The sequence below is a fragment of the Camelina sativa genome, chromosome 10, assembly GCF_000633955.1.
Source record: "Camelina sativa cultivar DH55 chromosome 10, Cs, whole genome shotgun sequence".
Lineage (NCBI taxonomy): Eukaryota > Viridiplantae > Streptophyta > Magnoliopsida > Brassicales > Brassicaceae > Camelina > Camelina sativa.
The window spans coordinates 9340707-9364190 of NC_025694.1; the positions used below are offsets into that span (position 1 = coordinate 9340707).

A 23484-nucleotide genomic window follows, 5' to 3' on the forward strand; every position below is an offset into this window, starting at 1 on the left:
AGTTCCAAGTATAAAGCAACGTATTCACTAGCAAGATCCTCCGTCAAACAACTGGTTATATTAGCATTTGGGTACGCATTTAAGAAAATGTGAAATATATTCCCCAGCCGGATTAGACAATGGGGAACTACATCATCAACATCTCCATTTACATCATCAAAAATGTTACGTTGATGGCTAGTAAGACAAAATGATTTGTTTATTTAAAAAAAACAAGAACGCCACATTTGATTTCTTCATAAAAATTAAATTGAAAGCTCAAGTCAAGCTCCAACTTTTTCTTGTTCCTAACTTTTTTGCCGTAGTGAACAAAGCCATGAAGCTCACATTTTTTTGCCACCCTCTCATGACAATAATAAACATTTCAAATCATTCAATATTAATTAAAAAGAAAAAAGAAACCGTTGAGCCGTCGCGTCCAATATCCTTTCTAGAACGGCCTAGTGTGGCGACCTCTAGCTCGTCCGCACATAAGAGCGTTCTTTGGTGGCGGATACTCATCTCGGTACGAAGTGGAGGAAGTGTAAACTCGGAGATAGAATTGTTGCCCTAAATATTGTCTTGCCCAACTCTCCGACCTTATGTTCCACATCCCAACATTATCTAACGCTATGTAGATCGCTGTCCATGCCCTTGGGTAAACTTGAACCGTGGACCGTGAAACCGCGTCCCGGAGGTTGTACTTTGCTCGGCTTCCTTGTGTCCATTGTCCTCCATCCATTCTATTATCCAAAATAAAATAAAATACATCAAACGTTATTGTAAGATCAAATTAAAGGTTAATAAAATCTATACTTTATTGTTATCAAAAAAAAAATCTATACTTTATTTATTTAGTTGAATGGATTTAATTAGAGGCTAATTTGTTACGTTTTCATATTATAGATTATCTAAACCAAACCGAACTACCCAAACTATAGTAGAAATGGTTTATTTAGTTCCTAATTAACTAGTTAAAAGAGGATAATATTTCAAATTTTTCTTTTAACAAAAATGGTTAGGAGAATTGTCTTCTTACCCGACGACGAAGAAAGAGTAACCAGAGATGTGCCAAGACTGGATTGAATTTTCCCAGTTTTGGAAAACAATCTCGATGTATTCTCTGAAGTTAGCGGCCATAACAGAGCTTTGAAGGTACCCTCCGTTTCCACCTGAGGGACTCGTTGGGATGCTTCCGAGGTTAAAAACTCCTGGAATCTTGAAGTAATCGGCTAGCTTCAATGGCGTGTCTGGCGCAACAAACGAGGCACCGTTCACGGCGTACCTTTGCTTGCCATTGATCCAAGGAGCCGAGTTAGCGAGTATGATCGTACGGGCTGGTTTGATCAGACCATAATGATAAGAGCCTTGCGGGTTTGGTCTCGGACCACTTGCGGTTAGATTCCTCCTATTTATCACATCAATACAAAAGATTAGAAAACACAAATCTCGAACAAATTAGCGGATACGTGTATACCAAGAAACATGTTTCCTACTTGATAGTTCGAGCTTGGAAGAGCGAAGATGCGATGTTCAAAGTGGGACCATTTGGAATAGGACCAGAGACTCCTCTTCTGGAGTTACTGTAATGGAGAATCGCAGTCGTGGTTAGGACTCTTCGTGTGAACCTTGAGGAGATGACGATGTAATAGTCTTGAGGTGCTTTGTTAGCCGTCACGAGAACAGAGTAAGACTGTCCTAAATGAACATCAAGTGATGTGTAGATGTTTTGAACAGTGTGAGAGCCTTCTACTTCGATGAGCTTCATCGTGTGTCCTTGGATTCTGAAGTTCAATGAAGTTGCAACCCCAACGTTTGATATTCTGAATCTGTAGGTCTTACCGGGTTGAACGGTGAAGGTATTGCCTCCCCAACCGCGACCGTTGATGAGAACTCCATCAGGCATAGGCAGATTCCTTCCAGCCTCTAATAGACGTCTCAAAACCTTAAGAAATCAGAAAACCAAAACAATAAGATTTTGCTAAACAGCTAAACCGGCCTAAACCAACATGCTTATACACAAACCGAACCAAAAGTTATTTTATAAACCAATATAGTTTTCGTCATTTTAAACCATACCAAATTGAAACCAAACGACAAATAAGCAATCATAATATTTAAACCAAACAGAATCAAGAAAAGTTTAATTTGGCTTCAACTTCTACAAACCCTATATAACCAGATATCCCAAAAAAAACGAAACCAAACTGTAAACCGTGCTCTTCATTTATTTTCTTGCGGTACAAGTCAAAGGTATTACTTATTAGGGAAATACAGAGTGTACTTACATAGTGATTAGTTTTGTACCAATCTCCGGCGAGAAGCCAGAAGTCACCGTCAGGGGAAGGGAACGGGACAGGGATGCGAGGACGGCTCCAGACACGGATGGCTCCAAAAGCACCAGCGGCTTTATGGAAGGCAAGAGAAGGGAAATAGTAGAAGCTACCGATTTGATCTTTGACTTGGATTATGTACGTAAAGTTTTTTCCAGGTGGGATTGGACATGTTGTCCCTATGACTCCATCTTGCCACGAGTTCTTCCTCTGTTGCACTCCGTTCCTAAAAAAGAAACAGATCTTTGAATATTAGGCACTTGCGAAAGGAAAAAAAGTGTGGGATTACATTGTGGAAATTTTAATAGATCAGGGACTTAAAAGTTAATTTGAATGGCTCACTTTTGTTTCCCACTGACACTTAAAGCTCACATGTGTCATCGCATGTGACTAGTTGTATGAATCAAGTCTAATATTTTAATTTTCTCATAGCATATTTATATTTAAAATATTGTATCTTTTGACAGCCAATTATGTCGGGTGTATGAAAAAAACTTTTATGACTCAATAAAGAAAAAGGACTTGACATTCTCAAATGAAATAAACAAAATATATATATATATATATATATATATTATTTTCCATTTCTTAGTAGCAAATTTGTATTACTCTGATTTAAGTTATTAATCCCAATTGACAAAATAAAACTTAATAAATCCCTCTTCCCGTGACTATGATTTGTGAAGACTCCTTTTATTAACTAACTTACAAACAATATTGAGTTAATCATTAATGAAGTACAAGTACTTTATGTGCTTTAAATATTTTATTAACGCTATAAGTAAAACATTTAAATCACCGAAATAAAAAAACATAATGACCTAAATTTCTGTTTTATTCGTTGAACGATACTACTGTTCTTCAGAATAGATCTATCGTTTTTTTCTACACATGTGTCTATGTAAGTATAGATAATGTGTGAGAATGAGAAGTTGCAGCTTTAAGACAAAATGTGCTTTGTAAATAGATTTAAGACATTTTTTTTTGTTTTGTTGTCCAAAGGAATGCAGGTTTAAGACAAAATGTCTTAAATCAAAAGTTGAGATCTTATCCTATTTTTCAATCTTTATAGCTCCTTTATGTTCAAGAATATTCAATTGTCTTGGCAATCCATAAAGCACATTTGTTCGGGAAATAAATAAGTAAAGATTTGTGAAAAGAACTTACCAAGAAATGAGGAAAGGCTCTTTCAAGTAATTGAAAACACTGATAATGATATTATCATTCGTGACTGCGTCAATGTGAGGTCCAGGGAACTGCCCATTTATCATTATTCCCTGCATTCCCCCACAAAACCCAACCGAGAATATGTCACAAGATTTGCTCGAGGAAAAAAAAAAGCAGAGGAAATTTGAAGAAACAAGAAGTTAAAATACCTGTTGTTTAACACCAAGGGGATAAATGTCGCCATAAGTTATTTTCCAGGTGAAGAATCTGTAAGGGTTGTCTCCAAATACACCATTGATTAGAACCAGAAGAAGAACTATAGAGACTTTGCAAGAATCTCTCATTTTTGTTTACTTTTCTATCTTTCTGGTTTTCTTGTTTTGGGGGTTTGGAGATTATTGATTTGAGTCTGAGACTGAGAAGAGGTGTAGATCCATATACATACAGAGGATTTTGTAGAATCTATTAATGATGCCCCCTCTTAAATATTTAGTGGTAGTGGCAGTGGCACCGACGTAATTATTACGTTTTTTGTTTTTTTTTTTTTTTTGCCAATAATTATGACTCCGTTTTTGTATTAAAGCAAGAAAGAAATATACTTATGTTACTCGAATATAGGCGAATGTTATCAAAATCATCAAATTTAATTGGTTATTGAGTAATGAACACTTAATATACGTTTGAGTTGAGGGTTTGATTTTGCATTATTAACAATGGGTTCGAAATTAATTGGCAACAATATCAAAATAAGATTACTTTCTATAAGCCAAGCGTCAGTTACTCATTTCATATCTTTTCACACCGTACACATATATCGTTGGGGGCTTTTTCTAGCATTACCACAATTACCATTACAAAAATTATGCCATAATCATATTTAGTTTATGCAATAGAGAAAAATATATATTAAATTTGTCATAAGATTCTCTGCCTTTTTACTCTTTTTAGATCTCACTCATAAAAAGTTGACATTAATTTTATTTAAAAACATGTTTCGGACTTCTTTGGGTCAAGAGTAGTAAGCATCGACCATCGCTCCGTATTGTCCGCAAGTGAAGATGTTTTTTCGAAACGCGGCGTGTTGTTGTGAGCTGTCAGGAAGGTAAACATCATGTGTCTCTGTTAAATCTTTGTATTGAATAATCGAACCGTCGGATTAAATATTAGCCTGAGTCAATGCTTATATGGACGGTGGTGATCACAGATCAGAGTTATTGAGGTGAGGGTGTACGGTGGATATGAAGAGGAAGAAACAAGTTTCTGCGTTTTCACGTGCTTGAGTACCATTCTGCACTATATTAGCAAAGATTGTAGAAAAAGACAAATTAACAAATATACTGTTATTTGAAGTGGTTATATATATCACAATGGAAATAACCAAAGTTCTTGCATGTGTGAATGTAAAATGTGGTCATATTTTTGTAATCATATGTACATTCGACCAAAAAAAGTCTGGTTTATGTCATCAGCCCGAAATTTACGGTAGAAGAAAAGTCCTTTGACGAATTTTTGAATTATACGTTTTTTAGCTTAGTTATAAATTGTAGTTATTCTTAACTATGAAAATTTGATATTTTTTCATTGTAGTTTAGTTTTGATAGAGGGCTAGTATCGTTAGCTCAATCGAGGTTGAACCTTGTTGGCCTAGTTCGATTTGGTTTGATCTTGAATATTGAGAGATTATTAAGGCTTACCAATGAGTAGTAATACGAATGAACAACAAAACATTTTTTATTGGAGTGAGGCAATTGACAATCTAATTGATCGAGCTACAGTGACCATAAAGGCCCAGTAATACTAATTTGGATTGCATTTTGAATTTTATAGTGTTACAGTGGCACCTATCTCAGGTTGTACAAGTCTATGCAGAGATGATTGGAGTTGCATAGTTTTATTTGTTAAGTATACACGGCCATCATTTTGACTACTATCTAATTGTTTGTTATATGGTTCTTTAAGAATTCTAAAGTCTACGCAGTTGTTTTCTTAACTTTGTTTATTTATAGCCTAAGCTCTTAGATTTTTATCTTCAATAGTTTATAAAAACATACAAAAAAAAAAAACAAAACTATAACCAGAATATCAATTTAATAGCAAATATATCAGGTCACAATCACAACTAATCATCTTCCATGTATGTAATAGTTACTTGATCAATTCGTTATTAACATTTCATATCTTATACATTCAAAGTTCGATACAATTATTTTGTCATTTTAATATACTATTTTTTTAGAAAAGCAAAATGAACATGAGTTAGATTAATTTGGTCACATGCAATAAAATGCAACTAGGTAGGTGAAAGAAAGCACGTATAGTAGTAGAGTGTAGAATTGTAAAACACGATCGATCAAGTTGGTGTAATTTTCCATGCTTTGCTAATTTATGGATGACATGAGATCTATTGTACCTAATACGTGACTGATTTACTCTATTACTGAGCTTTTAATTAGTTGGAAATTAACAAAACTTAACAACTCACTAATTATATACTAATACTTTGGCAATGGTAATCACAATAGATACAAAATGGACGGTTGAATATCAGCTTAAAAATTATTTTGGAAATTAAAAAAAATTAAAACAATTGTTTTTTAGGCCCAGGCCCAAGAGGACCCAAAACCAAACCCTGGTTTGTGTTCGGTTCTTTCACCTGCGCCGCCGCGTTCTCACAGTTTTTGCTCACGATCAAGAGCTTTTCTCCGATCGATCTTCCTCGCCTTCTTTCATGTAAGTCCTCTCTCTCATCCCATTTCCAGTGTTGATTCATACTACTATGAGGGATTAAGTAGAAGAGGTTGCTCCCGTGTTCTACTGTATAGTCGAGAGGAGGATTTAATCCTTAGTTAGAGACCTAGATTTGGAATTGTGTAATTGATTGTTTAGGTAACGAAAACAAGTTATTGATTCGTTAAGAAATGTGATTTCAATTTCACTTTTCTCGATTATGTTCTTCATCACCAAATCTACGAGTGAACTTGTGTTCCTTCATTACAGTTTCAAACTGATTTCGAGAATGTTGGTGAACTACTTGTATTGTTGTTTTGAAATCTACGGGGTTATCGAGTAATGTATAATTTCAGAAGTTTCTTGGCTAAGTTTTGAGCTTTGAGCTTATTTGATTACAATTTCAACTGCTACTGCTACTGTGTGAGATATATCATCTTTAGAGTCATGTTGTTTCTGTTTTATCTACAGAAGCTATGGCTGGGAAAGCTGCAGAAACTGTGGCAAAGACAGTGACGGGTCCATGGAGGGCGAAACTCGATAAATACAGGACCGAGCTGACGAAAGGAGTGTGGGGTTACTGGGAGATGGGAGCATGGAAACCGTTAGGGATAAGCGCTAGAAGGAGAGCGATGCTGAGGAAAGAAGTGTTGACTAATGGAGAAGATTGGCCTTACGATCCAGAGAGGAAAGCTATGAGGACAAAGAGGAAAGGGCATAAATGCGATAGGATCTCAGCTGAGAAAAGAGAGAACACGGCCAAACTTATGCTGAAGATGCCTCAGATGCTGCTTGATTACAAGAAGAGAAGGTGGGATAAGAAGATGAAGGAAGAAGAGAAAGCTAAAGAAGACAAGTAATCAATATTTGATTGATGCGACAGACTGCTTGGTCTTGAATGAATAATCATAAACTCTTGTTGTTTGATTGTTATGAAAAATCTCGGATTTACGAATAGAGATGGTTGAATTGGATATGAGAGCTCACTCAAGTTTGCATTCTGGTTCTCTTTAGTCAGCCAAGCGTTGTTGTTGGTTAGGTTGGTAACCCAACAGACACATTTTAACTGTAAAAAATGGTTTATGGAGTACTCAATTACGAATTGTTGTGATTTCTATGAGATAATTACACGTGTTTTTTTGGATTTTTATGTAAATGACCTGATTAGTTTTGGTTATAAGATTAAGATAGGATCTATTGTAAATAGAAAATCAAAACAGTTAAGCGTGTAAAAATTAGAATTTAGGATTAAGTGTGATTTGTGTTAAGAAGCCCCTAATAGAGAAAAAGAAAGGTTATGTTGGGCAAATGTTGACTAGCTTTCTCTACCACACGACCAAAGTGACGCAAGCAATGATATATATAGAAAATGCAAATGCCGCCACCCAAATCAAAAGATGTCTAGGTTCAATGAACCTTATTTTCACCTGCTTCTTTTATAAATCATCCCATTTCTCTCCTAGATCTTAAAAACAAAACAACAACAACCTTAAAGATCATATTTTTGGAGAAGCTTTGGTTTGGTGTGAAAAAAAAATGGCACTAGCTATCAACGTTTCTTCTTCTTCATCTTCTTCTGTGATCTCAGCCTCTAGCTTCCCTTCTTCAGAGCTCAAAGGTAATGTCTTTTATTTTTAATACAAATTCGTGGGAAATCTTAGGGATCATTGTAGAATCTAATTCGATTTGTTGTATGATTTGTTCATTACAGCTCCACAAATCGGTTCGTTGAGGCTATTTGATCGTATCAATGTCTCTGCGGCGTCTCTGAGTCTGTCTGGGAAGCGATCATCCGTGAAAGCTCTAAACGTTCAATCAATTACAAAGGAATCTATGGTTGCTTCTGGTACGTTCTGGTTTGATCTTGGTTAATATCGTTTGTTACAAACTTAATTACCTTTTATGCTAATGATCTTGTGTTTCGTTACAAAACAGAGAAGCTAGATGTGGTGGAAGTTGAAGACTTTGAGGAACTTGCAAAGAGACTAGAGAATGCTTCTCCTCTTGAAATTATGGATAAAGCTCTTGAGAAGTTTGGGAATGACATTGCTATAGCCTTTAGGTAATGGATTGGATCATGAAAATACTATAAAGGATTGATTTTTTTTTCTTTTAGTTTACTGATTTGGAGCTTTGTTCTTTTGTTTGGTTTCAGTGGAGCTGAAGATGTAGCTCTCATTGAGTATGCTCATTTAACTGGAAGACCTTATAGGGTTTTCAGTTTGGATACAGGGAGACTGAATCCGGAGACATACAGACTCTTTGATACCGTGGAGAAACATTACGGTATTAGGATTGAGTATATGTTTCCTGATGCTGTTGAGGTTCAAGCTTTGGTTAGGAACAAGGGTTTGTTCTCTTTCTATGAAGATGGTCACCAAGAGTGCTGCCGTATTAGAAAGGTGAGACCTTTGAGGCGTGCTTTGAAGGGTTTACGCGCTTGGATCACTGGTCAGAGGAAAGATCAATCACCTGGAACAAGATCAGAGATTCCAGTTGTTCAGGTTGATCCTGTGTTTGAAGGATTAGATGGTGGAGCTGGTAGTTTGGTGAAGTGGAATCCTGTGGCAAATGTTGAAGGGAATGATGTTTGGAACTTCTTGAGGACGATGGATGTTCCTGTGAACACACTTCACACTGCAGGTTATGTTTCGATCGGGTGTGAGCCTTGCACCAGAGCTGTTTTGCCAGGTCAGCATGAGAGAGAAGGGAGATGGTGGTGGGAAGATGCTAAGGCTAAAGAGTGTGGACTTCACAAAGGGAATATCAAGGAGAATACTAATGGAAACGCAACTGCTAACGTCAATGGGAAATCCACAGTTGCGGATATCTTCAATAGCGAGAATGTTGTGAACTTGAGTAGGCAAGGGATTGAGAATTTGATGAAGTTGGAGAACAGGAATGAGGCTTGGATCGTTGTGCTTTACGCTCCGTGGTGCCCTTTTTGTCAGGCAATGGAAGCTTCGTTCGATGAATTGGCAGATAAGTTGAGCGGTAATGGTGTGAAGGTTGCAAAGTTTAGAGCTGATGGTGACCAGAAGGAATTTGCCAAAAGTGAGTTGCAACTTGGAAGCTTTCCGACAATACTTGTGTTCCCAAAGAACTCTTCAAGACCAATCAAGTATCCATCGGAGAAGAGAGATGTTGATTCTTTGACATCGTTCTTGAATCTTGTTCGATAAAACCACAAACATCCGCCGACTTTACAATGAGAAAGAGATCAATAAAAAACCCTTTCAGTCACGTTCCAGAATGCTAGAACAGATGAAGGTAGCGATGAGATTCTCTATTGAATATTTTTGCTTTTTGTATAGCGTTAAAACAATCACATCAAGGTTTTTGCCTTTTTGTGTTTACCAGTTTTTAGTGTATTACTCTTTTTGCCTTTGTAATGATATTGAACAAGTTTTCCAAGGTTGATTTGATATGAAAGTAACTCATTTCGAGTAAGTTCACCAAAAGAGCAACAGAGAGTAAAGAGTAAGAAAAAAGAAAGGTTTCTGACAATTAATAAACCCAAAAGGCAAAAGAGATTCAAACATCCAATGATCCAAAGCAAAGTAAAAAAAAAAAACCAGAGAGACTTAAGGAAGCAATGTACATGTTATCTTCCTGATTTATGTATGTACATCAAAGTCATCCGAAAGATTGATTTTTATTCAAGCAACGGTAAGAGATCCAAAAGTGTTCTCTCCGCTGTAAGTCATGTAGAGGAACCCATCTTCATCTTTATGTTCTTCATAGATTGCAGACATCAACGCAGCTGTCAGGAAATAAACAAATACAAAGTGAAACTGAGTAAGCGGTAAATAAAGAAACTTTGATCTTAAATGGTGTTATAAAGTGTTCTAAAACCCTTACCAGTTGGAGGCAAAGTGTTCTTGACAAAGACAAAGATAGCTTTCTCAGCTCCAAGCTTGATCCTTTTGCGAACCACGTACACAAACTGTCCCACGGTTAGATCTGCTGGTACAAGATACCTAAAAGAACATATTTGTGAGCATACTTTTAAAGATTATGATAGCACAAAGAGAGAGACAAAAGAGATGAGTAAAAAAGCCAATACACTCACTTCTTCTTGTCAATGTCAGGGACATCACTTTGTCCAGCCTTTTCCACAATCACCTACACAAACAATCCCATATTCTAATATTAGAAGTTCTAATTTAGAACAATGCTTTTAAACTAAATTTAGTAAAAAACGAATCAACTGTGGCATTCATGAGCTCTTACTGGGATTCTATCAGGATACTTCTCTCTGATTCGACTAGATTCACTCATCCTTGCCTCTGATTTAACATAACAAAACCAAAACATTAGTCACAAGTAAAACAATAAACAGAGATACACACAAAACAGAGAAGTACACAACAACGGAAGAATCATAACCATATGCAGAGATTAAATCTGATCCAGAAGAGACAAAACTAATCAAGATTGTTTTCAAATATCAAAACAAGACACTTCAACGAAATTAAGTGATTGAAAACTCGATCACGCAAAATCTTTTATAGAATGAGAAAGGGATTTTGAAGTAACATACCAAGAGGGTTAGAAACCTTGAAAGAACTCTTAGCCATGGCGATTCGATTGGTATCTGCAAATTTCAAGCAAGAAAAAATCATAATAATTGAATTAAATTCCTAAACACGATCAACGATTCAATTCGATCGTCTCTTAGAGATCAGAGGAAAGAAATCCAGAAGCCAAAAAAAAGAAAATCGAATTGATGAGAAGAAACATACCGTAAGAAGAAGAAACTGAATACGATTCGTTGAAACTTAGGGTTTGCTGAGATAAAAAAAAATCTGATTTTGATTGAAACAGGGAGAAGAATCGATAGAGAGAGAAGTCAATATCAAAAGAGAAAGGGGCTTAATTAATATAGAGAGTATCTAAAATTAATTAATAATTAAGTTAGGGTTTTCTAATGGGTTGCCTACACGGAAACGTAACTTTGATCTGTTTTGGGAATCAGTAAACCCACTTGGATTGGCTTACAAGTAATCTCTTACACTTGCCTTACGTCAGAGACACTTATGGGCTTTATTGGGCCAAAGTGGGCCTCTATATCGAACTTGTTTGTATAAATCTCTTAATGTTTTCGACTTTTTCATAGTGTATATCAGCTAATAATAATGGCTCAATTGTAGTTATACAAACTTATCCCAAAGCTTCTAAAATTGTAAAAATTTATTGTCATGAACCGTACGTTAGCTAGTTTGGTACTTGCTTAGTGAGTTGGCAGAGTTGCATAATACATAACCAAACTGAGTTCGTTCACTTCAGATTCAGACTACTAACCCGAACCAAATCTTGTCTTTTTTTTTTTTTTTTTTTTTTTTNTATATATATATATATAATAATAATTTGATCGGTCCTATAAACTGAACAAACTATATACCAAAATCCAGCCAAACTTAATGTATGTCGGCAATTCAAATTTAGTACGGGTGATAGTACTCAATTGTATAAACTGAAGTTCATATCAAAACAAGTACTTTTTTACTTAGACATTTTGAAAAATAGATCTTACTATAGTAAAACCAAATTAGGTACTTGTGTATATTGGCTACGAAACCAATCCAATTAAATCCGATTTTGCTTTTGAAACAATACAATATTCAGTTTCGTTTTGGTTTAAGAATATCAAAAGCCAAAGGATTAAAACAACACACCGAAACAGGTAAAGAGATACATATAACCCATCCCCTAGTTGCTGCTATAACATTGAAAAGTGAAAGCTAAATGAGCAGTAATATGTCACGAGCCCTTAATCTTATGTCGGACCAAATATGCTAGTATTATTCCCAACATTTTCTCTCTTGATCGAGCCCAAAAATGGCGAAGAGATCGAGAGAGACTTTCAAAACTTCACAATCAAAGGTTCCAAAGTATATGCCATTTCGTTTTTCTCTAAATTATAATTTTAATTAAGCTCATGCACTATAAAAGAGTTAATATAAAGATCATTGAGAACTACAAACACAACATAAGAAAAATGATATGGGTCCCATGCATGGGATTGACAAGTCATCCTCATCGTCATCATACTTATCTAAAAAATCCAAAAACCTAACAACAACAAAAAAAGAAAGAGAACTCAACCATATTGGTAGTGTCATGATTCCCTACATGGTGAAAACGACAATAACATTGATATTTAAATAAAAATCATGTGGATACCATAAAGTTTTAGGGTTTTTTCATGATAACGATATGGTATGGTGGTGGTAAAAGAGGGCTCTATGTGTGAATGTGATATTGATCATTCATCCCCCATATGCTTCCACGCCATGCCACAACTATGGTGGTGGTGGTGATGTTGATGAAGATGTGATATTGGATTCCAAGAAACCAGTTCTGGTTAGGACAGCGTTTCTTGTTTTGCTGAGATCTCTTCCTTTGAGTGTTCTTCCGATTCCTTCACACATTGAGAAAGATGAGATCTGCGTTCTTGCGAGTCTTCTTGCTACCAATTCATGAGGAGGAACCATTGAGCCTTCATCATCGTCTTCAGTGCCCCACGAATGCAAGTGGCTGTTTGTGTTCTTCTTTGGATACCCATAAAGCTTGGGCCAGTCAGGAATATTCATTGGAGCAGAAGACTGTTTTGCCCCTCCTGCTGAGACGACCTCGTTGCCCTTAGGAATGTACCGTGCAGAAGACGAAGATGAGGCTGAGAAGAGATTGTTGTTACTTTTGGACATTTTCATTCCAGGACCTGGAGTTTCTTTTTCTCTCAAAACTGACCACACTTCTTCTTCTTGAAACTCTTCTCCTCCTTCCGTTGCTACCTCAAGAAAACCCTTCTCTCTAGAATATTGCTTCTTCTGCTGCAACTAAGTGTTCTTCTTCCTCCTGAAAATCATCATTTGATCTTATACCAAAAAGAAAAAAGAAAGAAAGAGACGAGATAGAGTAATGAGAGAGAAGAGAGAGAAAGAGATGGAGAGAGAGAGAGAGAATTAATTACCTGATAGACGCAGAGGATGATTCAGTGAAAATGTGATGTATAAAAATGTGAACCATAAACAACATTAAACAATCTCTCTTTGCTGGCAAATGAGAGACAGAGAGGTCATTGATTGCTTCAAAGGAATCAAAAGCCTCCACAATAGGCAGAGGTTTCAGAAACCTCCAAAATTGTAATAATTTCGTACTTTTTTTGGGGTGCCATAACTATGAATTAAATTTTTGGTTTTTAAATAATAATAACTATAAGGGTTAGATAGAGGAGTGGTAGCCTTTGGTACTATTTCTACTAAGACCTGCCAAAATTATTGATAGAGTCTAAATCATGCAACAAGACAAAAAAATGTACTATATGAAAAGACTTGCTTTATCTCAAATTATGCTTTTGCCTAAGCCATTTTCAAATTATACTTTCTAATCTTTTTTTGTGTGGCTATAGTTATAGACTGAAGATAGAAAATGTAATTTCACTTATAAGGACTTGTTATCTTCATCATCCTTTACAAGAATCTTGTTAGGTCAAGTTTTTTTTTGTTGAAAATTTAAGCATGTGTAGTCTGTAGTCATTATAAATATGGTTTATATTTATCTATTGCTATGTCCAAATTATTGAAAAGGTGTGTTCTGCGCAAATAAATTTGTATTTATCACACACAAAATCTGAAACCCGTGTCCGTACACACATAAATACATGAGATTTTCCTGGTGGGGTAAGGATCAAATCGATTTATAATAATTTCCAAAGGAAAAAGAAAAAAAACAATTTGTTAGGCTATCCAATCCAACGTTTCATGGGTCTCGTCGCAAGGGTCCAGGGATGTTATTCCAAAGCACGATGCATTAAAATCTGTAACTTTTAGACAAGACCTCTAGTTTTCAGAGGTTTCTTATCAAACCCCTAGAAGTTTATAAAACACACAAATACGTACCTGTTATAATATGTAAACTTATTACCCGACCATAAGAGAATTTGTAAAGAACCTAGAAATTATTAGTCCAGCTTAAGGTGCAGAGGTTCATAATCAACGTACAAAATAAGGTCCTCTTGCATGCTGAAAGGTGCAGAAATGGTTGGAGCAAGAATGATATAAATTGATTTTATTAGTCGTTTCAAAATAATTCTGAAGGGTGAGTTTAGTAGTATGATGTTGGTGAGTTTCAACTGGCGGTATAACGAGTTGAAAAACTGAGTTAAAATGACAGAATAACAAACCATCAAAGTGCTGAATAAAATTGTCCGATTTCATCTTTAATCACAATGGGGTTGTAGCTCAGATGGTAGAGCGCTCGCTTAGCATGCGAGAGGTACGGGGATCGATACCCCGCATCTCCATTTTTGCATTTTATGTTCAGTTTTCATTTTGCATAGCTCTTTTCTCAAAAATAAATAAAAATTCAATTGTTTGATGTTGACATGCTACAAGTAGTTGAGTTAAAATATAAAATAGATATAGACAATTGAAGTTTTAGAGTTGGAGATGTTTTCAAAAGATTTCTTTTTTGTATTAATTACTATTTCGTTAAATCTAGGACGATACATTTCATAGCCTATGCCATGGGTACAAGGAAAGTGTGTGCTAGGGCTAACTAAAAATATAGAATGTAAAATGAGTTTAGTTATAGTATAGTTTTGGTCTTTAAGCGAATAAAGTATTGTGTATTACATATTGAAGCAAACATCATCACAAATCCAACATTATGAGACCGACAAGCCCAAAATGTAAGCCCATATAACTAGGTTTCTAGCAAGTAGCTTCATCTTTATATATAGGTTTCACTTCTTTTGTCGTTAACCTAAGCAACTGATCGATATCTTCCGAGGAAGTAACGTTTAAAGCACGGAATCGGATTTGGCCACAAAGGACTCAAAACTTTGTATACAAAAGGAAAGCTCCAACGTTATCACTTCTTTTACATCCAGAACATGAGCTCACTCTACTGTGATGGGCTTTGGCCTACCAGGCCTTTTTTTGTTTTTCAAGTTTCACACCCCTTAGCCGTGCCCGTTTCTATTTCTAGTGTATGATTTTGATCAGTTAATCATGAGAATGTTGACGCAGGCAAATTCGGAAATGGAATAGATGCAATGCGTCTTAACTCGTAAGCAGGGGCGGATCTACATGGAAGCGGATCTACATGGAAGGTAGGTAGGGCACATGCCCCACACAATGTTTTAAAATTAGTTTAAATGATGAATGAACAATAATGTAACTTAGCTCATTTGGTTAAGAGTGCCTTATGGAAGAGGTGAAGGATTCATTCAAAAATGTTAAGTTATATTTTCCATGTTTTTTATTATTGATTTTTTTTTTTTTTTGGGTTGAATATGATGGGTGCCCAAGACTATTTTTTCTTCTAGCTCCGCCACTGCTCGTAAGTGTCTGCTTTTAAAGAAGCTTTCATTTTCGTGCTTATCCTAACTCTAAATCTCTTCTCCCATTGTGTAGTCTGATGTAAAATTAACTAGCAGTTGATAATAAACTGCGATTAAAGGTCTAGCTGATGTGCAGAATGAGAGTTTATCATGTTTAATGAGCTTGAGAGGAATTTTTCTTGATACAAAAAATGGTAAACTCGCAAGACAATCTACACATCATCTTGTGATTAAATGATATGTGTTACAAACATTAAATCTATTAAGAGGAATAATAAATAAATAAATAAATAAATAAAATAAATAAATAAATAAATAAATAAAATAACGGTTTCCAAATCCACTTTACAAAGAGATGAAATAAAGCTGTCACATCTATAACTAAACAGAAATGTGTTATACAGTTCTTATTAATGCTTCAATTCTTCAACTAGCTCTCATATGGAAAATTATTTCCTTTTTTTTTAATGTTTACGATTCTTGTAACCTTTTTTGCTATAATAAGAGAACTCGTAACTAATTCAGACTCCATGTTCTTCACTATTTTGCGAAACTTAAGAATATGATCGCAAATTGCTTTTGAAAAGTCTGGTGGGAGAAATATTAACGTCTTGTGTCTCTTGGTATTGAATCTTGCATGGCCCCCATGGTGAATGCAACATTAAGGACACGGATGAGTACAGTCTCCACGTGCCAGTTGAAGATCCATGATAGTTAATTTGTATTAATTTAATTTCAACATTTTTACATCTTATGCGGTTTACACATCAATTATATATGTTGGTTTAAAATTGTCAATCGGTGTTTAGGACACATGCGATGTGAAGCCCACTGAGCTAGAGAGTGACGTTGCCGAATGGGGGGATACTCACAAAAGCCATTTGTCGACGACACTTGGATAAGGGAACAAAGCGTCGGTGGTCACAGTACTTTAATCAAATATCCAAAAAAAAGATTAGGTAAAATTTCGAATCTACGGATTCAATGTGATTTTGGTTGATGCACCGATATTTCTCCCTGATGCAGAAAACATTATTATTTCTCTTAAGTATATATATATATATATATATATATTTTATAAATTGGTGTAGATTCTCTCATTTTATAACACCACATTACTATTGTAGTCTCATTTTCTATTTCAAAAGAATTAGTTAGTCCTATATAGGGACCTTTAGCTTTTGGCACGTACTTATCATCAAAACATATGTTGTAGTAGTATTTATTTAAATTTCAATACTAATTAGTATAATATGCCTAATGCCTGAGTTGAAGCTTTCTCTTTATTTAGGCTGGAGAGCCTTTGCCCTTGAATTCAATAGAATTATTATAGTCACAAATTATACTATTGATTTCTTTTTTCCTTTTCAATGTAAATGTCGTTTTTATTTAAGTCTACCTCTGTTAAAATTTGTTGAAAAAAATGCAAGAGAGATAACATAATTTTAAGTATTACTCACCTTTCACCTTTGTATAGGGTTATGATAGTAGAACTTGTTAATTTCTTAGTCAATCTGAAAATACAAAACTCAAAAGGACATTTATATTGAGTTTTGAAACATAGACAGAAAAAACAAAAAAAAACATAGACAGTTCTAAATATAGATCCTGGATCCTATGGAGATTATAGAAATGCAGGAACGACTATGTGTTCAAAGGAATGGAATACGATGCCCAAGCTGTAGTCAAAAAAGCTTTTGAAGACGAGGAGGAATGGAGGATGAGAAAGGAGGGGCAACCACAACCAAATCACTTACCTGCACCAAAAAACCAGAGAAACAAATGGACACCTCCACCTCAGGGATGGTTCAAATGCAATACTGATGGAGCTTGGAGATCAGAGAATACTAAGAGTGGAATGGGATGGATTCTCCAAGACCATATGAAGAAGGCGATCTGGATTGGCGCAAGGGCACTGCCTAGAGCTAATTCGGTTTTGGAAGTGGAGGCAGAGAGTCTTAGGTGGGCGATACTATCACTGTTAAGATTGGACTACCGCAAGGTAATATTTGAAACAGACTCTCAACAATTGGTGTCACTCCTCAAGGGAGAAGCGGAAAAACTTCAACTTCAACCTATCTTACATGACATCATCCGCTTGATCCAGCGCTTTGAAGAGGTTAAAATTCTGTTTATCTATCGGGATGCTAATGGAGTTGCAGATAGGATTGCAAAGGAATCTATTTTGTTTTCAAATTATGATTCCAAACTGTATTCTATCATGCCAAACTGGGTAAAATCTTTTATGGATGGAGACAATGTGTAATCTTTTATTGGTTAATGCAAAGTAGATGTTGAGCCAAAAAAAAAAAAAAAAAAAAAAAAAAGAAAGAAAAAGGGAACCCTCGAGAGTGAAGAGTGGTGAACGTGTTTGAGTATAGCTCATCACGTGGATCAAGATTCATTCAATATTTGAGAAGACTTTACAGTGTGCATAACTCTCACAATAACTACATTACGTAAATACTAAATAGTACTAGTTGAATATATATGTATATAAATAATTTCAGAACATAAAGTAATTGAATACGTACAAATGGAATTGTATTGTAGATTACATGATCGAACTGGTCATGTTAAAAAAATAAGAATCCACCTTGACTTCATCGAAAATTAAAAAGATTCCGTGATAGAAAATCCGGTTTATCCGCTGTATTAACAATTTTAACAATAACAAACGTTTAGGATAATTGCAAATCGACCCCGTGAATGTTTTTTGACTTTAGCTATTACACCCCATAAATTATAGTTGTAAACAGCCGCCCCCCTTTGTTTGTACTATTAACAAAAGAAGCAGAGTTCTTTTTTTTTGTAAGATTCTATAGTCACAAGGTCCCCACTTATGTGTACTCAATGAGACCAAAATCCAAAACTTGGTGATTGGTTTAGCTAACCAAAACAAAAACACCCTTCTACATGAGATAAATTATTCAAAATGCCATCCACATTAAAATCTCCCAACGAACTTATTTATTTTCTCATAGCACTCTCTAGGACTTAGCTTTAAGCTAGCATGATCACTCAGACACTCACACGTCCTTCGAATGAGTACCCAGAGTGTGTGGTTTACCCAATTAAATTTTCAGTGGAACTATATAAGAAAATAAGTCATTTCAAGTGAAACTCTACAATTTTTACTTTTACATTAACAAATCAAAATTTAGAATGTTTAAGGCAACAATCAATGTGAAAGTTCATACAGAAGAAAATATATATACTTGGAAACCTTATGCTAATGCAGCTGTCGCATCAACTAAGAATGCAATTTCCTTTTTCTTTTTCTATACTCTTTAATTATGTTTAGTGTGTATGAATTATGATCTAAATTTTCTTATAATAAAAGTCTTGGCTTTTCATTGAATATAGATTCTTTAATACTGACGGGACATACAATTATTGTAGTCTTATAATAATCTTTTTGGCTTTTCAAAGTGAAAGATGAATAATGCTTAATGATCAGATCTGTCACGTAAAATTTATTTATTTTATCAAAACTATCAAATTTCACCAACTTGATTTAATTTACTATAACCTTCAGATTAAGCTTCTTTCATTTTTTGAAAAAATAAAAGAAAGAAAAATTTCATTTCCCTTTATTTAAGGACGCTGCATTGCTTGCTCAGTGACTCAACTCAAGAGTAGTGTGAGAAGAAGAAAGAGAGAGAAAAAAAAAATGGGAGGTAAAGGAGTGATGTTGGTGGCGATACTTTGCCTATGGGCACTCTCTGCAACAACTGAAGCAGTAACAGAGGAGGAGTCAGGTTTGATGATGAACTTCTACAAGGACACGTGTCCTCAGGCCGAAGACATCATCCGTGAACAAGTCAAACTCCTCTACAAACGCCACAAGAACACCGCTTTCTCTTGGCTCCGTAACATCTTCCACGACTGCGCCGTCGAGGTCCGATCTCTCTACATCTCTCTCTCTCTCTCTCTCTCTCTCAATGATCTTTTATGTGTACTGCATGGTGTGTTTTGTCTGAAAATCATTTTTTTGTTGGATGGTTTTAGTTGTAAAAGTACTCTGTTGAAGATCTATCAATTGAAACAGAGCTAACGGTTTGCTCTGTTTTCGCTTTGTTTTTTTTTTGGGGGTTGAAAACAGTCATGTGATGCGTCGCTTTTGCTGGATTCGACAAGAAGAGAGCTAGGAGAGAAAGAACACGACAGGAGCTTCGGACTGAGAAACTTCAGGTATATCGAGGAGATCAAGGAAGCGCTCGAGAGGGAGTGCCCTGGTGTTGTCTCATGTTCTGACATTCTCGTCTTGTCCGCAAGAGAAGGCATCGAAGCAGTAAGTTTTAAAGGACAATAATCGTGTCGTTGACAAAACTGTGTGCTGTTTGTTTCCTTTTTTTGACAAAACTGTGTGGGGTTCTTTTGTGTAGGTGGGAGGACCGCATATTCCTTTGAAGACAGGAAGGAGAGATGGACTAAAGAGCAGGACAGATATGCTTGAGTCATATCTTCCTGACCACAACGAGAGTATCTCCGTCGTTCTTGACAAGTTCAAATCCATCGGAATTGACACTCCTGGCCTCGTAGCCCTCCTAGGTACCGTTTACCTTTCCCCGGAAGGACACTTTGGTCAATTTTTATGCATGTAATATGAAACCACTGAGGTAGTCTTGTCGGTTCACATAGGAATATGCGATCTGAGTTGGAAAGTTAAAAGTAATCCTTATCCGATATCTCGATAGTCTTTGTTTAATGCTTAGCACAAGGTTATTTTGGCCAAATAACTCATGCATGATTAAAGATAATAATCAAATCAGTTGATATCTGAATTTTAGGCAAGCGAAGTTTAAGTTTCTTGTTAGATTTTTAAGTTTGGATATTGTTAGATTTTGACTTTTTATAACTATGATGACACGTGCAGGGTCACACAGCGTGGGAAGAACTCACTGTGTCAAGCTGGTCCACCGTTTGTACCCTGAGGTGGACCCGTCCTTGAACCCGGACCACGTCCCTCACATGCTACACAAGTGTCCTGACTCGATCCCTGACCCAAAGGCTGTCCAGTACGTGCGTAATGACCGTGGCACGCCCATGGTGCTAGACAACAATTACTACCGTAACATCCTAGACAACAAGGGTTTGCTTCTTGTGGACCATCAGCTCGCACATGACAAACGGACCAGACCAATTGTTAAGAAGATGGCCAAGGACCAGGCCTACTTCTTCAAGGAGTTCACTAGGGCGATCCAAATCTTATCCGAGAACAACCCTTTGACTGGCTCTAAGGGTGAGATCAGGAAGCAATGTAATCTCGCAAACAAGAACCACTAAAGTTGGAAAAAGTGAGAAAAGACAGAGGCTCTGGTGTGTTGGGTTCTCTGCTTGGTTACGAACCAAGATGAATAAAGAAATCTTTTAAATTAAAAAATCAAAGAAAGGGTGATGATGAAATGCATCATGGTGGTGACCACGCCCTTCTTTTGTGTGTTCTTGTTGTAGCCTTAATGCTTTAATTATGATGTTAGTGGTCTTTGAGTTATTTAATGTTGGCTCTTTGTTGATTTTGGGTTTGTGGTGGTGGGGATGATATAATGATAATGGAAAGGATGTATGATATGATGGATGGTGTTCGGTATCATGTATGACGATGTAATGCTAAGTAACCAGGCCGAATATTTTAAAAATAATTTCATGTTGAATTGATATGTACATAAATATGTAGAAACAATGAAGAAGTTGTCAACATGCATGATCACTCAGCACTGTGTATGGGTGACATCGATCTATTTTACTGATCTCACCCAATATTTGTTTTCGTAGTAAATGACATAAATATGATATATGACTCATGAAAAAGATTCCAAAAATAATAATTCAAAATAAAAGTAACGGGCCACAACTACAAAAGTCGAAAGCAAAAAATAAACAAAATATGGCGTTATACACATGACCCGCACTAAATTATAATGGACAAAGACGTTTTATATATTGAGAAAAATATCTGACGGATGAGATTCTCTACAAGGGCACATATTCTGTACTTAGAGCATCTTTATTGGTAGGTTTGTATTTTTGGGTTCTTACATTTTTTAGTATTAAAAAGTGTACTTTTATAAAATAAGAACCTTTTGTTTGTTAATTAAAATTGTACTCCTCCAATGGTAAACTCTTATAAGTGAGGTTCTTAGTTTAAAAAAAAAAAAAATAGTTTTTAAATGTTTAAACAATGAAGATTTTATTATTGCATTCATAAACTTTTAAACATACAAAACATAAAAGCATATACAAAACATAAAAGCATATAAAAATAGAAGCAGAAATCACAAATGGGTGCATAAATTAGAATGGATCAGTGAATAAATTAGAAGGAGTGCAAACTTATCTATAAGCACGTCTCATGAGTGCAAACTAACCCATTCCATATTGCTGCAGGGAGCCACTGTTGTGATCCTTTGACAACGGTATGACAGAAGCTGTTGGTTTTTGCACCACCTCCTGAGAGAAAAACAAAGAAGACCAATAAATAGAAATTTGTGTTAGTAAATTTGAAGTGGGCGGCTTCTCGAGTTCCACTTCAGTAGCACCTTGTTGTTCCAAAAAAAAAAAAAAAAGAATCAATGGGTAGACAAGGGTGTACTCGAAACAGGGCAAAGAAAAGAAAAAAAAATCTGAGAGGAATTTGAGATTACTTACAGAGCAATAAGAAGAGGATCATTTGGGTCAATAAGTCACCATCATCCTTAACAGCAATGGGAAGAAAGTAAACCTCCATATATCTTCGTCATCTAGAGAAGCTGAAACAACAAAACCAAAAAGTCTCAGTCTCACTAATGGATGGGGACTACTTTTACTTAAGCGAAAAGTATTGAGTAATTGTGAGTACTGAGTAATGGAACGACTTGCCTGAGTAAAGCAAAAATATCCAAATGAGAGTTAGAACACGAACACGCACACACACCTGTTAAACCCAAAACAAACAAACAAACCCATTAAAAAAAAAGAAGAAGCAAATTCGACTCAGCGGACAAGTGAAGAAAGACTTATCTATACCTTTTAATCGATTAGTTTGATGTTGTTGTTACTTTAAGAACGCCCTCCGGCAACCGTTTTTGATCTGAATATACTTGGTACTGTCACATATATAACAAATCAAGGGGAGGAACACCGTAACCACCCAATGGACCACCCTAACATTATAAATGTCACATATAACAAAATCATGAGATCAGAAGGCCAAATTTTGGATGGGATTCTCTCGTATTCAACACAGCGGAGGTATCCATTCACACAACCTGCAAGACCAGAGCCAAAAAAACCTTTGATTTACCATTCAAGCATCTTCCTCTCGAGACTCGGAAAACCAAAAACATTCCTTTTACTAACCTTCAGCCCATATAGGATAGATAGACATATTGACACCTAAACTAACACCAGCACCATGATGAGCTATAAGCAGAAACCGAGATATATATATATATATATATATAGCCACTTCTATGAACTGCCCAGTTCTGAACCCAGAAATCAGAACATAGCAATACATAAGCTTTCATCGCCGGGTATCGTTTCATAAAAGTTGCGAGAAACATAAACATATAAACCCGAATAAAAATACCCAAACTCTGAAAATCATAGAACCGTAATTTCTAAATCCTTACCAAACAAAAAAATTGATACAAAACATACCATGAGAAAGAGATTGGTGAAGGAAAGGCTACGACTTGGTGGTCTCCGATTTCATCCAACCAACTTGTCGATTAACTCACAGAGAATCGCCGTTGAGATCCGCCATCGGTGGGGAGGATGAGCTTAAAGGCCGAGAACAGATAAAAGTCACCAAAACCCGAATCGATCTACTCCACTTCCAACAGATCATTGAGAAAAACCTCAATCAATTTCGCAACTCTTCGTCGCGAGAGAGAGAGAGAGAGAGCGAAGAAGCAAAAAAAAAAAAAAAAAAAAAAAATTTTA

At 35.8% G+C, this 23484-nt stretch overlaps 6 protein-coding genes, 2 long non-coding RNA genes and 1 other non-coding gene across 12 annotated transcripts; 4 read left to right on the forward strand and 5 right to left on the reverse strand.

The window, feature by feature from the left end:
• Positions 209–3939, reverse strand: LOC104718117 (L-ascorbate oxidase homolog). Its single transcript, XM_010435791.2, has 6 exons — positions 3689–3939; positions 3480–3589; positions 2268–2538; positions 1476–1924; positions 1019–1387; positions 209–722 (listed from the first exon to the last, which is right to left on the reverse strand). The coding sequence occupies exons 1-6, from the start codon at positions 3821–3823 to the stop codon at positions 431–433; spliced, it is 1626 nt and encodes a 541-aa protein (XP_010434093.1). The 5' UTR covers positions 3824–3939; the 3' UTR covers positions 209–430.
• On the forward strand, positions 6101–7214 carry LOC104718118. The gene is made up of 2 exons (XM_010435792.2): positions 6101–6209; positions 6678–7214. The coding sequence occupies exon 2, from the start codon at positions 6683–6685 to the stop codon at positions 7064–7066; it is 384 nt and encodes a 127-aa protein (XP_010434094.1). The 5' UTR covers positions 6101–6209; positions 6678–6682; the 3' UTR covers positions 7067–7214.
• Positions 7660–9624, forward strand: LOC104718119 (5'-adenylylsulfate reductase 3, chloroplastic). Its single transcript, XM_010435794.2, has 4 exons — positions 7660–7824; positions 7918–8052; positions 8142–8268; positions 8362–9624. The coding sequence occupies exons 1-4, from the start codon at positions 7743–7745 to the stop codon at positions 9386–9388; spliced, it is 1371 nt and encodes a 456-aa protein (XP_010434096.1). The 5' UTR covers positions 7660–7742; the 3' UTR covers positions 9389–9624.
• LOC104718120 (autophagy-related protein 8a) lies at positions 9688–11097 on the reverse strand. 2 transcript variants are annotated; one of them, XM_010435796.2, is made up of 6 exons: positions 10952–11097; positions 10750–10803; positions 10440–10495; positions 10279–10331; positions 10068–10186; positions 9688–9969 (listed from the first exon to the last, which is right to left on the reverse strand). In XM_010435796.2, the coding sequence occupies exons 2-6, from the start codon at positions 10784–10786 to the stop codon at positions 9866–9868; spliced, it is 369 nt and encodes a 122-aa protein (XP_010434098.1). In that variant the 5' UTR covers positions 10787–10803; positions 10952–11097; the 3' UTR covers positions 9688–9865. The 2 variants fall into 2 exon arrangements, with proteins under 2 accessions (XP_010434098.1, XP_010434097.1); XM_010435795.2 differs by lacking the exon at positions 10952–11097 and having other exon boundaries at positions 10750–10846.
• On the reverse strand, positions 12187–13163 carry LOC104720202. Its single transcript, XM_019230969.1, has one exon. It carries the CDS (start codon positions 12920–12922, stop codon positions 12512–12514), a length of 411 nt encoding a protein of 136 aa, XP_019086514.1. The 5' UTR covers positions 12923–13163; the 3' UTR covers positions 12187–12511.
• TRNAA-AGC lies at positions 14442–14514 on the forward strand. Its single transcript has one exon. It is a non-coding gene; the product is annotated as a tRNA-Ala (tRNA).
• LOC104718121 (peroxidase 42) lies at positions 19174–21132 on the forward strand. Its single transcript, XM_010435797.1, has 4 exons — positions 19174–19456; positions 19661–19849; positions 19944–20109; positions 20435–21132. The coding sequence occupies exons 1-4, from the start codon at positions 19229–19231 to the stop codon at positions 20842–20844; spliced, it is 993 nt and encodes a 330-aa protein (XP_010434099.1). The 5' UTR covers positions 19174–19228; the 3' UTR covers positions 20845–21132.
• Positions 21197–22306, reverse strand: LOC109127041. Of its 2 annotated transcripts, none has more exons than XR_002033764.1 (2): positions 22207–22306; positions 21197–22008 (listed from the first exon to the last, which is right to left on the reverse strand). It is a non-coding gene; the product is annotated as an uncharacterized LOC109127041 (long non-coding RNA). The 2 variants fall into 2 exon arrangements; XR_002033763.1 differs by having other exon boundaries at positions 21197–22097.
• Positions 22419–23465, reverse strand: LOC104718122. Of its 2 annotated transcripts, XR_002033762.1 has the most exons (4): positions 23200–23465; positions 22897–23024; positions 22564–22805; positions 22419–22471 (listed from the first exon to the last, which is right to left on the reverse strand). It is a non-coding gene; the product is annotated as an uncharacterized LOC104718122 (long non-coding RNA). The 2 variants fall into 2 exon arrangements; XR_002033761.1 differs by lacking the exon at positions 23200–23465 and having other exon boundaries at positions 22897–23193.